The sequence below is a fragment of the Silene latifolia genome, chromosome X, assembly GCF_048544455.1.
Source record: "Silene latifolia isolate original U9 population chromosome X, ASM4854445v1, whole genome shotgun sequence".
Taxonomy (NCBI): domain Eukaryota; kingdom Viridiplantae; phylum Streptophyta; class Magnoliopsida; order Caryophyllales; family Caryophyllaceae; genus Silene; species Silene latifolia.
Genome location: NC_133537.1, coordinates 317124796 through 317138348, shown reverse-complemented (window position 1 = coordinate 317138348; position 13553 = coordinate 317124796). Strand labels below are relative to the sequence as shown.

Below are 13553 nucleotides of genomic sequence, written 5' to 3'. Positions count from 1 at the left end.
TTAATAATTTTTTTTTAAAAAAAAAAAAATTGTTGAAAAAGGGCTGGATGAAGAAATTTTTCGTCCAGACCAAGGTCCGGACAAAGAAATTTTTCGTCCAGACCGAGGTCAGAGACAAATATTTTTCGTCCAGACGAAAAATATTTTCGTCCGGGAAAAAAAATTTTTTAAAAAAAAAAAAATTTCCGGACGAAAATATTTTTCGTCTTTAAAATTTTTTTTTTCCCGGACGAAAATATTTTTCGTCTGGACGAAAAATATTTTTGTCTGGACCATGGTCTGGACGGAAAATTTCTTTGTCCGGACCTTCGTCTGGACGGAAATGTTTTTCGTACGGGAATTTTTTTTTTTTTTTTTTTTTTTTTGAAAAAAAAAATCATTTTCCGACTTAGATTAATTTTTGGTGCGGTAATCGATAATCGCTAATCCGTTCTAACAATAACGATTCTATTCTAAACTACCTAAATCTACTAACTAATTACAAATTTTTTAAAAATTAAACTAGTTTAGATTACTTGTCGTCGATTTCTTGAATTTGCTAACGGAATTGAAGCGGTGGTGACGGAAATGTCGTACTTGAAAAAAAAAGTTAATATATAGGAGCTGTAGAGTGAGGGGTAGATTGGAAAGTCATTACAAATTGTCGACGATCTTTAGCAGGCAGGTTTTATTTTCGGTATTCGGTCCAGTCCGGTACGGTCCTGGACCGATGTTGATCCCTAAATTCAATTGTGTGCCCAAACTACCTCTATGAGACGTTTTTGGGCTTCCTTTCCCAAACTCCAAGCCCACATCACATACATGAATCTACATACCCTAATCCTTGGCCATCAAGCAAACTTTTCCCCAATCCCCATATATTACCCAACTCAAACACCTCCATTCCTCTAATTCAATCAATCTTCAATTCTTCCCTATCAATCCTCTGTATTCCAACTTCAAATCAAAAACTCAATTAACCAAATCACTCCAAAATAAAAATAAATTAAAAAACATGGCAGCAATTTCAACCACCCTCCTCGGTCCTCCTCAGATCAACGTCCCTCCTCTTTCCGCTGCTGCTGCCGCCGCCGTTGACGATGTCATTGATAAAAATACCTCTGACTCATCATCATCATCTTCGTACGGGTATGATTACGATTCTTACTTATCATATTCGCCTTACACAGCTACACGTGGTCTCACCGAGACCAACTCCAAAACTTACCTTAATTCCGGCAACCCCTGCGTTGACTTTTTCTTCCACGTCGTCCCCGACACTCCACCTTCTGAACTCAACCGTCTTCTTGAACTTTCTTGGAATAAAGACCCACTAATCACGCTTAAATTGGTGTGCAATTTACGGGGTGTTCGTGGGACCGGGAAGTCGGATAAGGAAGGGTTTTACACGGCCGCATTGTGGTTGTATGAACACCATCCTAGGACTTTATCGCTTAATATGAAGTCGATTTCGGGGTTCGGTTATTTCAAGGACATGCCTGAGATTTTGTTTAGGGTTTTAGAGGGGTCTGAGGTTAGGAAAATATCGAAGCGACAGAGGGACGAGTCTTTGTTGGCCAAAGGGATAATGCCACGTAATCGAAGTCCCTTTTCCGGGTTGGGTGCGGCATATAGAGGGATATTTAGTGGTGGTGGTGGTGGTGGTGGTGGTGGTCGTGGGTATAATTCTGATTCTGATTATGATGATAGAGATGAGGAAAAAGAAGAGGAAAAGGCGAAAAAGGTCGACGAGAAGAAGGAGAAAACTGAGGAAGAGAAAGAAAAAGATAGGATTAGGAAGGAGAAGGCTAGGGTTTTGAGGCTTAAGAGGAAGAATGAGAGAACTAAGAAGGTGTTAGACAAGTATAATCAGGATTCGACTTTTAGACTATTACATGACTCGATTTCTGATCATTTTGGGGAGTTATTGAGGAATGATGTTGATTTGCTTAACAAGGGTGATATGTATAAGATTGGTTTTTCGGCTAAGTGGTGTCCTACGATTGATTCGACTTATGATGAAGTAACCTTGCTATGTGAGAGCATTGCAAGGAGGGTGTTTCCAAAGGGTGAATTTGAGGAGTATAAAGACATGGAGGAGGCTCACTATGCTTATCATATTAGGGATAGATTGAGGAAGGAGGTGTTAGTGCCTTTACGAAAGGCGCTGGAGTTGCCGGAGGTGTATCTTTGTGCTAAGATGTGGAATGCTTTGCCTTACAATAGGGTTCCTTCTGTGGCTATGAGGGCTTACAAAACCCTCTTTTATAAGCATGATAAGGAGCGGTTTGAGGAGTATTTAGAGAAGGTTAAGGCCGGGAAGGCGACTATTGCAGCAGGAGCATTGCTCCCTCATGAGATCATAGGTCAATTGCATGATCCTGAAGGCGGTCAAGTGGCCGAGCTCCAATGGAAGAGAATGGTGGATGATATGGCTAAAAAGGGAAAGTTGAACAATTGTATGGCTGTTTGTGATGTCTCCGGGTCAATGCATGGTATTCCAATGGAAGTCTGTGTCTCTCTCGGGTTGCTGATTTCGGAGCTGAGTGAGGAGCCATGGAAGGGGAAGTTGATCACTTTTAGCCAATCACCTCAATTTCATACTATTACGGGAAAAACACTCTTGAAAAAGACCGAGTTTATAAGGCGTATGGATTGGGGTATGAACACAGACCTTCAAAAGGTGTTTGACAGGATTTTAGAGGTGGCAATCAAAGCAAAAATCCCAGAAGAACAAATGGTCAGAAGACTGTTTGTTTTTAGTGACATGGAGTTCGATGAGGCGTCTACTAATACAAATTGGGAATCTGATTATATGGTAATACAAAGGAAGTTCAAGGCTGCTGGTTTTGAAAATGTGCCTGAGATAGTGTTTTGGAATTTGAGACACTCGAGGTCGACACCAGTGCCTAGTAACCAGCCTGGGGTGGCGCTTGTTAGTGGATATTCGAAGAATTTAATGACCTTGTTTCTTGAGGGAGGTGGAGTTATTAACCCGGAGGCAGTTATGCTTGAAGCCATTGGCAAGCCTGAATATGATGCTCTTGTTGTTTACGATTAATTAACTCGTTAAGGATTGGTAGTTTTCTGAGTATTTTCTCAGAAGTTTATGTATTTGAATTAAGTTGTTAGGTTCAATTGGTGGAATAAAATTTTCAGGGATTGGAAATTCTGTTTTTAGCATTCTGTTCTGTTTTTTCAGCAATGATTCTACCAATACTACAATGCAACATGGTTCAATTTATCCGATTTTGCTCAGATTGCATATCTATTATGAATCATAATAATACCCTCAATTTATCGTTGGGATTTGGAACTTATTGGTACCATTGCACTTTATTGAACAAATGTCTGCAATCTATCCTGCATTGTGTTTCCATCTGACTGACATATTGAATCAGCTAAGTTTGCTCTTTCCGAGCATGTTCTCGTTGCTGCAGGAGTAATGCTTGCTGTTGCAGTAATTAGGAATGGGTTTTGGAACGCGGTTCACACATGAGAACAAATCGTTTTTCAGGTAATACATCCTAGATAAATTTGGGGTGGTTGACAGACAACTTGGGTAACATGCCTCATAATTCTTATTGATTTAGTGCAGCTGATTCATGAATTCAATTTATGTTAATCATGGCTGGTTACTGTTAGTGACATTTTTACAGCTGATTTTCCAACAACTAGGTGCAGTTTTTCTATGCTGATAAATCTTTGACAGTCACAGTCAATGATCTTACATGCTTATAAGATATATGGTTGGGTTTCCTTGGCCTCTGTTTCAGCTTTTTTGTTGATGCATGAATCATGATGAGATGAATTACTTAACCAATGAACACAAAAATTGAACTTCATGCAGCATTATAAAACCTTAAGAAGTCTTATTAGTGTGATTTATTAAAACAACTGCAAGCATAAACTGACCATGTTTCTAACCCTTCTGGCTCTTGAGGCCACATTCAACCGAACTTGTATTACATAAATCACAGCAGGAACATTCAAAAGGAGCTGAATTTATTTATTTTCGACCTTAAGGGAGCTACGATGGCATTTATTTTCTGCTAGACTGGTGTGCATCTGCAGCAGCTTAACTTATTCTTTTACTTATTTGTACATATGCCTGCAACGCTTAAATGTTGTTCAATTAAAGTCCAGGTGGCGGTGGTAGTGGTAGTGGCGCTGGTGGCACAGTAGATTGTGATCTTATTACAAAGGGAAGCTTGTTAGGGTTTATACGAACACCAGGAGGATTCGTAATTACTATTGGACGCGGATGAATAATTATCTCAACTGGAGGCAATGGAACTGTTAGTAGGGCACGAGGAGGAAACCTGAAAGAAATTGGAGGCGGATTTGGCGGTTTTGGAAATAAAGGGAAGCCAGCAAAAGACAGTGGCTCAAAAGTTTTGAATAAAGTTGTTGTTGGCCTTGCATATACAAAAGAGGGTGTGCTGAGAAGCGCCAACCCAATGAACAGACACAAGAAATGACTGATTGTGGACATTTTTTGTATTTGATTGCCCAAAGTAATTGAACTACAAGAATTATGGGTTTCGATGGGCACTCTATTTATAGCTGATTTTCTCATTACGCTTGTTCTAATGCTGATAATTCTTTGATTTTGACTTGAATCTGTCAGTGACTTCTACAAGACTACAACCTGCAATTTTATTGATTTGCCGTAGAATTTCTTCATGAGGTATAATCAGCTACTTTAGCATTCAATATTATAGCGGACTAATTTAGTTGAATAATTTCTGCCTGACAATGTAGACATCATATCATTTTAATTGGCACCAGACTAACGATGTTCCATATTAGTTATAGTAGTAAGCAATTTGGGAATCCAGAAGATCTCTGACAGATTGAACCAGCTAAGTTTGTTCTTTTCGAGCATGTTCGCTGCTGCATGAGTAATCTCTGTTGTTGCAATAATCACGGATGTGCATATAGATGCGATTCAAACTTGAGAACAAAGTCATTTTCTGATTTGCTGCAACGAACCATTCCAACTATTTTTCCTGATAAATTTGCTTCGGAATGGTTGACGCCTCGACTACTTGGGTTACATGCCTCATGTTGCCGCTTTATCTTACTTATTTTGTGCTGTCGATTCATGAATTCATTTTTATTAATCAGTCAAGAACAACACTACCAGAATGTCTCAAGGGCACCAGCGAATGGTGGAATATGGAGTCGGGTGTATGCAACCTTACCCATTTCACCATTTTTAACACAGAAAGGCTGTTTTTCAATGACTAATATATATGATAATTGTATTGAGAGTTGCATCGAATCGTGTATTGAATCATTTTGCTTTCCTATCATCATCGGAACAAAGAACAATGAGCCTTGATATGTCCCGAAAGTGCTTAATTATATCACAAATACATTTGTGTGCCACTGAAATTAATTATGGACAATTATTATTATGCATTTACTACAGTATTTATGCTTCAGATTTTGTACCCTGGGAAATGGGTTAATTAAACTACAGATGGCGGTGGCAGCCTTCTGACAGGAGGCAAGCATATTATGTGTGACACTACCAGTGGCCTAGTGACCGACTGTGGCAGTTTAGGGATACCAGCAAGAGTTGGCGGCCTGAAAATTCGTTAAGGTAAAACCAGATAAATCACAGCAGGTACATTCAAAAGGAGCTGAACAATTTTTATTAAGGTTTTCCATAAATTATTAGGACTAGTTTATTTCCTAATTAGATTATTATTAGTTTATTTTATTTCCTAGTTAACAGAATAAGGCAAAACGGTTTTTTTTTTTTTTTTTTTTTTGAGGAAAAAAGCCTGAGGCCTATTTCATTAACGATAAGTCAAAAAGTACAGCTGAGTTCGCAGTCGGCGGTAGATTATCAGCCCATTCCACCCGACCAGACTCATTAACTAAAACATGAGCTAACGCATGAGCAACCGTATTGTTTTTCCTACTCGTATGCGACCAAGAAATTGAAGAAAACGAAGAACATAATAAAAAAATATCGTCTAAAACTAAATGAAAAGAACTCCTGCCATGCTTGTAATTCCGAAGAGCGTCGATGACTTGTAAACAATCGCTTTCGACCACGAGCTTATCATGTCCCCTCCGAGCCGCCTCCTTCAAGCCTTCTAGAATTGCCACCGCTTCCGCCATATGAGGTTCTAAACATTGTGCCTGCAAGACAGAAAGCCCCCATTCCACTCGTCCCCCATTGCTGCGACAAACCACCCCAATACCAATCCCAACCCCAGATAAAATCCCCGCATCAACATTCAGTTTCATCGTACCTTCCTCCACGTCCTGCCACCCCTGCCTATCTCCTCCCCTCTCCTTCTGTTTATTCCGCGCTCCCTGCCTTCCATCTTTTCCACCATACCCTCCATTAGCTATCTCCTCCAACACATCACAGCTCCTTTGCAAAACTCTCTGCGGGTTCACCTCTCTCCCTTCGAACAAAGCTTTGTTTCGACATTCCCATATAGCCCAACATCCAACCATAAATTTCCCTTGTTCCACTCCACCCAAATCTCGCCACCTTGCCTCTACCCAATCCCGCAAGCGGCCACCCTCCTCCTCCTCTTCACTCGCTAAACCCAAACCCTCCCAAACCCAATTAGCAACCCAGCAGTCTTTAAATAGATGGAGACTCGACTCAAAACAAGAATTGCATAAAGGACACAAAAAGTTCTCACCTCGAACTCGGGAGGCAATGTTCGCCCCTGTAGCTAAAGCCTCGCTGCACAGCTGCCAAAAGAATAGCTTGACTCGGGGCCACACCGGGATTTTCCATAAGCGGTTCCATAGCCATTTCTCCCTCTCCCATTCCGACATATCTCCATAGTCCACAGACATCCTTGCTCCTACAAGCAGTTTATAAGCCGTCCTCACAGAATAAACCCCATCACGTTCAGGCTCCCAAAGCCACAAATCACGCGTCCTATGCTCCCCTAGCCGAATGTTTGTAACTCTCTCCCTTTCAAACGGTAGAAAAAGTTCATTCACCAATTCCATATTCCATGTCTTACCTTCGTCAATTAGGAGCTCCGCCACTCTCATCTCCTCCCTACCCTGCTGGCACGGTGATAAAACTCTCCCGGATTGCGTGCCCATTATCCAAGGATCCCTCCAGACACTAGTTTCAAGCCCATCCCCTATTCGCCTTCTCAAACCACATTCCATGACCCTTCTAGCCTCAATAATCCCTCGCCACGTATAGCTGGGATTATGTCCCAATTCAGCCGTGAGAATGGAGCCATTGGGATAGTACTTAGCTCTCATCATTTGCGCCCATAGACACTCGGGATCCAATAATAGTCGCCAAACTTGTTTTCCTAGCAGCGCGATGTTAAAGGACATGAAATCCCTGAAACCCATGCCTCCCATACACTTAGGTTGACACAACTTCCGCCAAGCTACCCACGAAATACCCCTCTTCCCCTCTTCATGGTTCCACCAAAACCGAGACACAATAGATCTAAGCTCGTCGCAAAAGTTTGCCGGGAGTTTAAACACACTCATCACATAGGTAGGGAGTGAATTGGCCACCGCCTTTATGAGAACCTCCTTACCCGCTCTAGACAACAATTTCCCGCGCCAACCATGTAATCTTTTACTAAGCTTATCTCGAATTATGTCGGTCAGACCCTTCTTCGATCGTCCAATCACCGTGGGTAACCCAAGATACTTCGACTGCTCTTCCACCTCAACTATACCCAATCTCGTTGCTAAGTTACTTCGCTTCGTCCGCGGCACCCCTTTGCTGAATGAGATAGTGGTTTTATCAAAATTGACAAGCTGCCCCGAGGAGAGCTCATATCTTCGCAAGACCTCCTTTATCACATCAGCTTCATTTTCCGTCGCTTTGGCAAAAAAGATACTATCATCAGCGAACAGGAGATGCGAAACCGCGGGTGCCCCTGTGGACACCTTCACTCCATGCAGCGTCCTCTCCTCCACTGCTCTTCGCATTAAATTGGACAAAGCTTCCGCACATAAAATAAATAAATAGGGTGACAACGGATCACCTTGCCTTAGCCCTCTAGACGGTCTAAATTCACGTGACGGAGTACCATTAATTAGCACCGCGAAAGATACAGTCCGGACACACTCCATCACCCTGCTGATCCACGAACTATCGAAACCCATAGTGACTAGAACCTGCTCCAGAAAATGCCATTCAACTCTATCATAGGCCTTGGCCATGTCCAATTTAATGGCCATGTGCCCCTCAGAAGATTTCGAATTTTTCATGTAATGAAAAATTTCGAAGGCTACCAACACATTATCAGAAATCATTCTCCCCGGAGTAAACGCACTTTGGTTCAAAGATACAACTTCCCCAAGAAAAGTTTTGAGTCTGTTGGCGAGCACTTTGGACACCAGCTTGTAGGCCACATTACAGAGACTGATTGGCCGGAAATCTCGAATTTTATCCGGAGCTTTCTTCTTTGGGATAAGAACAATATTGGTTTTGTTTATGTCTCTTGGCGATCTTTCCCCTCTCAAAATAGCAAGCACAGTAGCGACAACTTCCGACCCAACAATATCCCAATAAGTTTGATAAAAGAGCCCGTTCATACCATCCGGTCCCGGGGCTTTCAACGGATGCATTTGGTTCAATGCCTCAATGATTTCATCTTCTCCATAATCACGCCTCAGCTCCAAATTCATACCGTCTGAAACACGATTTTCCAGGCCGATCAAAACATCATTAAAATTCGCTGGGTTCGAAGACTTAAAAAGATCTTCGAAATAATTGTTGGCCACTTTCGAAATAGCTTCATCACCTACATGGACCATACCGTTGTCATCAACCAGATTTGCAATGAAATTCTTTCTCCGTCTATCCCCTGCCCTAGAATGAAAAAAGGAGGTATTTCTATCCCCATCTTTCAGCCACAAAGCCCTAGATCGCTGACGCCAGCACTGTTCTTCCTTCTTCCGCAAACCTGCCAACTCGGCTACTAACTTCTTCCGTTTTTGAATATTAGCCGCACTTCGATCCCCTTCATTTAGCTGGGCAAGACGTTTGAGTTTTTGTTCCATATCTTTGCCAATTCGATTGATATTAGTCTTCTTCCAAGCCCTTAGCTCACTTGCACACGCTTGCAACATCGCCACCAGATCACCCCGCCCTCTATAGAACCCTCTCTCGACAGCTTCCCCGCACCCTTCCTCCTCGGTCCAGAACTGTTCAAAACGAAATTGTCGTTTCCTCACTCCCTCCATCTCCCTCCTGTTTAACACTAATTTGATAGGCGCATGGTCTGACCATTCTCTTTCGAGATAAAAGAGTCGAGCAAAAGGGAACAAATCAAGCCACGACCCCGTGCACATAGCCCTATCAATCATACTTTGCCTATTAGCATCCCCTACCTGCCCATTGTCAAAAGAGAAATTGTAACCCTCCCATGCCACATCCCTAAGACCACAATCATCAACCGCTGCTTGAAAGTTGTTCATCTGCCATTGAGGTCGACTCCCACCTTTCATCTCCGTAGAGAATAAAATTTCATTGTAGTCACCAATGCATACCCACGGAAGAGATGATTGCCTGCTAAGGATACGAAGAAGATCCCAAGATAAGTGTCGATCCGAGACAGCTGGCCAGCCATAGAAGCCCGTCAAACGCCATTCCCCTTGCTCCCCTTTGATGACAAAATCCATATAATGAACGGAAGCTGACTTGAAAACACAGTCTATTTCCTTCTTCCACAAAAGAGCTAATCCTCCCGACCTCCCCACACTATCCACTTCCATGCCATAGTACCCCTCCAACCTTTCCCTCACCCTCCTCATTTCACGACCACTAAGTTTCGTTTCACATAGAAACAAAATGGCCGGGGCCTCCCTCCGTATTAGATCACGAAGGGCAATAAACGTATCGGGGTTGCCCAAGCCCCGACAGTTGAGGCTTAGAATATTCATTGGGCCCGGCGGGGTTGATCACCATCAACCTCCGCCTCAGGTATTAAGACGCCCCCGTCTGAATTTGTCTTCATCCTCTTCGAATTCTCCACACTCGAGGTGACCTCTCGTCCCCTCTTGTTATTACCCCCTTCCAAAACAGTCAGCACCTGCTCACTCCCCTCCCTCCCTTCCATCTCCTCCCTCGGTATTCTAACCCACTTCCTACTAGAATAGGTATTTCCCTCCTTTTGCCTTCCCTGACCAATTCCCCGACCCTCAACAGTAGTCCTCCCCTCCTCCATCCTCATCGACAACTCGCACAGATCCCCTCCCTGTCTTTCCTCCCCTATCAGAGAGCCAATGTTCTCCCCCACCAGTTCCCTCCTTTCCCCATCCCACTCCCTACCCCAAACAGTACCCTCCTTTTGCACAGCCTGCTCGCCCATATTTGTACCGCCATCTCTTCCATTTCCCCTTCCACCAGCAGCCTCCTTACTCCCAATCTCAACATTACAGTCCATAGAGACCTCTTTTCGAGCCTCTAACCCACTCTTCTTGCTTCGAAAATTCAGAGCAATTGACTGTAGCTTCTCTATCATAATCGAAATATCATCTCCATTAGCAACTTTATCCGCAGCATCAAAACTAGCTCGAAGATTTCGTGCTGCTGTCCCCGTCGGCTCCTTAACAGTTTTGACAACTTTCCAAGGGGAAGCACGCAACCACTCCCCGAATCTTAAGTCTTCATCTTCATACGGCCCCTCATCACAGTCCTTTTCACCATGGCCAATAAGACCGCAGCCATAGCAATAAATTGGGAGTCTTTCGTATTTAACATTAAACTCCGTAATTAAGCCCTCCTTCATACGAATAGGTACAGTAGCTTTAAGGGGTGCCCTAACATCATGCAGGTATCTAATTCGAATAGCTCTATCAATTTCGACATTAGGTCCCGTTTCCACACTGATAAATTTCCCTAGACTGTTCCCAATTCGCTGTGCATTCGATAAACTTCGCCGTCCCGATATAGGAAGATCGTAAACCCTAGCCCAAATTGGAACGTGAAAGAGAGGGACATCCGCAATCTTACCTGACTGATTCGGCTCATTAAAGCACCATACGAACTTGTCAAAGTGCCATGGCTGCCCTTCCAAGACCCTCGCTTTATCACGCTCCGATCCAAATCGAAAGATGAATGTTTTGTCTCTGGCATCAACCACGTTTCCTAGCAAGGGCGTCGAGAGATTCCACAATTTCGTCATCGAGTCGATAGCCGCTTTTACGTTTATTGCCCTAGAAGCCCAAATTTTCCCCACCAGCATCGTCTCGTTCGTTCTATTCCCTTCCCCACCTTCATCGTCCCATTCCAACGCCTGTATATCACCCGCCTCATCTGAACCCACTATTTGTTTTCCTTCCCGGTGTTGACCCCGCGACGAACTGCTCATTGGCACCTGCAAAGAAAGACAAAAGCAAACAAGCAAAAACAAAGACCCAGCCCCTACTCACAATCGAAGATCGTGAGAAGAGCCTCGAGAAAGAGGAGGAACCAAGACAAATGGACAGAGAAACCCTAGGAGACTCTAGACTCTAGTTTTTGATTTAAGGCAAAACGGTTTTAGGTAAGTTTCAGATTGTGTTTTAGGTTAGCTGGGTTGGTTTCTAACTCCTATATAAGGAGGTCTAATGTATTGTTTATCAGATAGATTATGATATTGAATTAAAATTAAAGCTGTTGCTTTGTTTATGTTTGCAAGTTATGTAAACATAGGATCGACGCGTTTCGTTCCAAAACGGTTTTTGTCTGACGCGTTTTCAGGCTTAAACTAGATCGACTAGCACGCGTCTTGCAACATCGATCACCATTGGTTGGATTATAGGTCTAATCCAAGCAAATATACTATTTTCATTATTGTTCCTTATTCTATTAAACCGCTTCCGCTCAACTTTCGTATCATAAGTGGTATCAGAGCTTCGGCTCTTGATTTCCTTAAATCTAGACGGTCCTAGGTGTGTCAAAGCCAATTTGTTAGTTGAATGTCTGATTGCGATTGGAGTTCAAGGGTTAAACTTGAACAGGTAGTTCGAGGGTTAATCGGTTTTGATCCAAGGAGCACGATTCTAGTAACTTGCTACTCAAGGCGTGAAGGTTGCAAAAAAAAAAAAAAAAAAAAAAAAATACTGTTCACGACGCGGTACTGAACATCCGCGAAAAAAAAAAAAACTGAAAAAAAAGGGGCAAAAAGAAGAAGACATGTCGGGAGTATTCTCAAGTCAAAGCACCTACGAGGCGAATGTTAAGTTTGATCCGACATCACCTCCTATCTTTGATAAATATGATCATGAGGAGGCGTGGTACTTTATTGAGATTAAGGACTTGTTGAATTTTAGGATGGTTGATTTTAAAATAGAGGAGCATGATAGAAGTGTTGAGAAGTTGTTCTTTCAAGTTGAATCTGTTATCAAAACGATTCATAACAATCTGGCTGATAGAGAATTGTCGAGACTTGTGCATGGAGGGAGGAGGGGTGGTAGGCACGAGCTCATATGGGAAAACATGGATAAGCTTGAAGGCTGCGTTGAAGATGACGAGCTGAAAAGGAGAGCAATGATTTTCAAGAATAACTTCATGTTCTTAGTCAATTTTGCATCTGAATTTGCTAGGATTGTATTCGATCCCGGTGGATTCCATGGTTCTAAGAATCGGGACGATTCTTTTGAAGAAAGGGAGTATGATACAAAATGAAGGTTTTCCATAAATTATTAGGACTAGTTTATTTCCTAATTAGATTATTATTAGTTTATTTTATTTCCTAGTTAACAGAATAAGGCAAAACGGTTTTAGGTAAGTTTCAGATTGTGTTTTAGGTTAGCTGGGTTGGTTTCTAACTCCTATATAAGGAGGTCTAATGTATTGTTTATCAGATAGATTATGATATTGAATTAAAATTAAAGCTGTTGCTTTGTTTATGTTTGCAAGTTATGTAAACATAGGATCGACGCGTTTCGTTCCAAAACGGTTTTTGTCTGACGCGTTTTCAGGCTTAAACTAGATCGACTAGCACGCGTCTTGCAACATCGATCACCATTGGTTGGATTATAGGTCTAATCCAAGCAAATATCCTATTTTCATTATTGTTCGTTATTCTATTAAACCGCTTCCGCTCAACTTTCGTATCATGTTTTGATCCAAGTCATGGATAATTGGATATCAACACTTATTGTCTGCTAAACTGGCTATCTGCAATTAAATATGTGGTTCCTTTAAGGTGCAGGTGACGGTTGTAGTGGCGCTGATTGCACAGTAGGTTCTGAGTTTCGTAGAAAGGGAAGCCTGTTCCGGAAATCAGGAGGAATCCTAGCTACTACGCCAGGCCCTAGCGGAATCAAATTCTCAGTAGGAATAGGAAGCACTTGTAGAGCAATAGGAGGCAAATTCGGATCTTCTGAAAGTGGATGGAAGGTAGTAAAAGTTGGCGGCCTTGCATATATGAATGAGGGTGTGGTGAGAAAGGCCAACCCAATGAACAACCACAAGAAATGACTGGTTATAGACATTTTTGGTTTATGAATACACAAGGATGGTGCAATATCAGAAAATTGGTTGCTATGGCCACTCTATTTATAGCTGATTTTCTCATTACGCTGGTTCAAAGAAAAAACTATTCACGAAACTACCG

The 13553-nt window shown here is 42.3% G+C and overlaps 2 protein-coding genes across 2 annotated transcripts; one reads left to right on the top strand and one right to left on the bottom strand.

The window, feature by feature from the left end:
• The first annotated feature begins 814 nt into the window (after positions 1–814).
• Positions 815–3160, top strand: LOC141617761 (uncharacterized). Its single transcript, XM_074434916.1, has one exon. It carries the CDS (start codon positions 995–997, stop codon positions 3038–3040), a length of 2046 nt encoding a protein of 681 aa, XP_074291017.1. The 5' UTR covers positions 815–994; the 3' UTR covers positions 3041–3160.
• Positions 3161–5781: 2621 nt separating this feature from the next.
• LOC141620600 (uncharacterized) lies at positions 5782–11783 on the bottom strand. Its single transcript, XM_074437428.1, has 3 exons — positions 11775–11783; positions 9921–11327; positions 5782–9810 (listed from the first exon to the last, which is right to left on the bottom strand). Exons 1-3 carry the CDS (start codon positions 11781–11783, stop codon positions 5782–5784), a joined length of 5445 nt encoding a protein of 1814 aa, XP_074293529.1.
• Between the last annotated feature and the right edge of the window lie 1770 nt (positions 11784–13553).

Coding starts and splice junctions, on each gene's coding strand:
- LOC141620600 (XM_074437428.1), bottom strand. Junction 9,811..9,920: donor TCTTAATACCTGAGGCGGAG/GTTGATGGTGAT, acceptor ATACGGAGGGAG/GCCCCGGCCATTTTGTTTCT.
- LOC141617761 (XM_074434916.1), top strand. CDS start 995: ATGGCAGCAATTTCAACCACCCTCCTCGGTCCTCCTCAGATCAACGTC.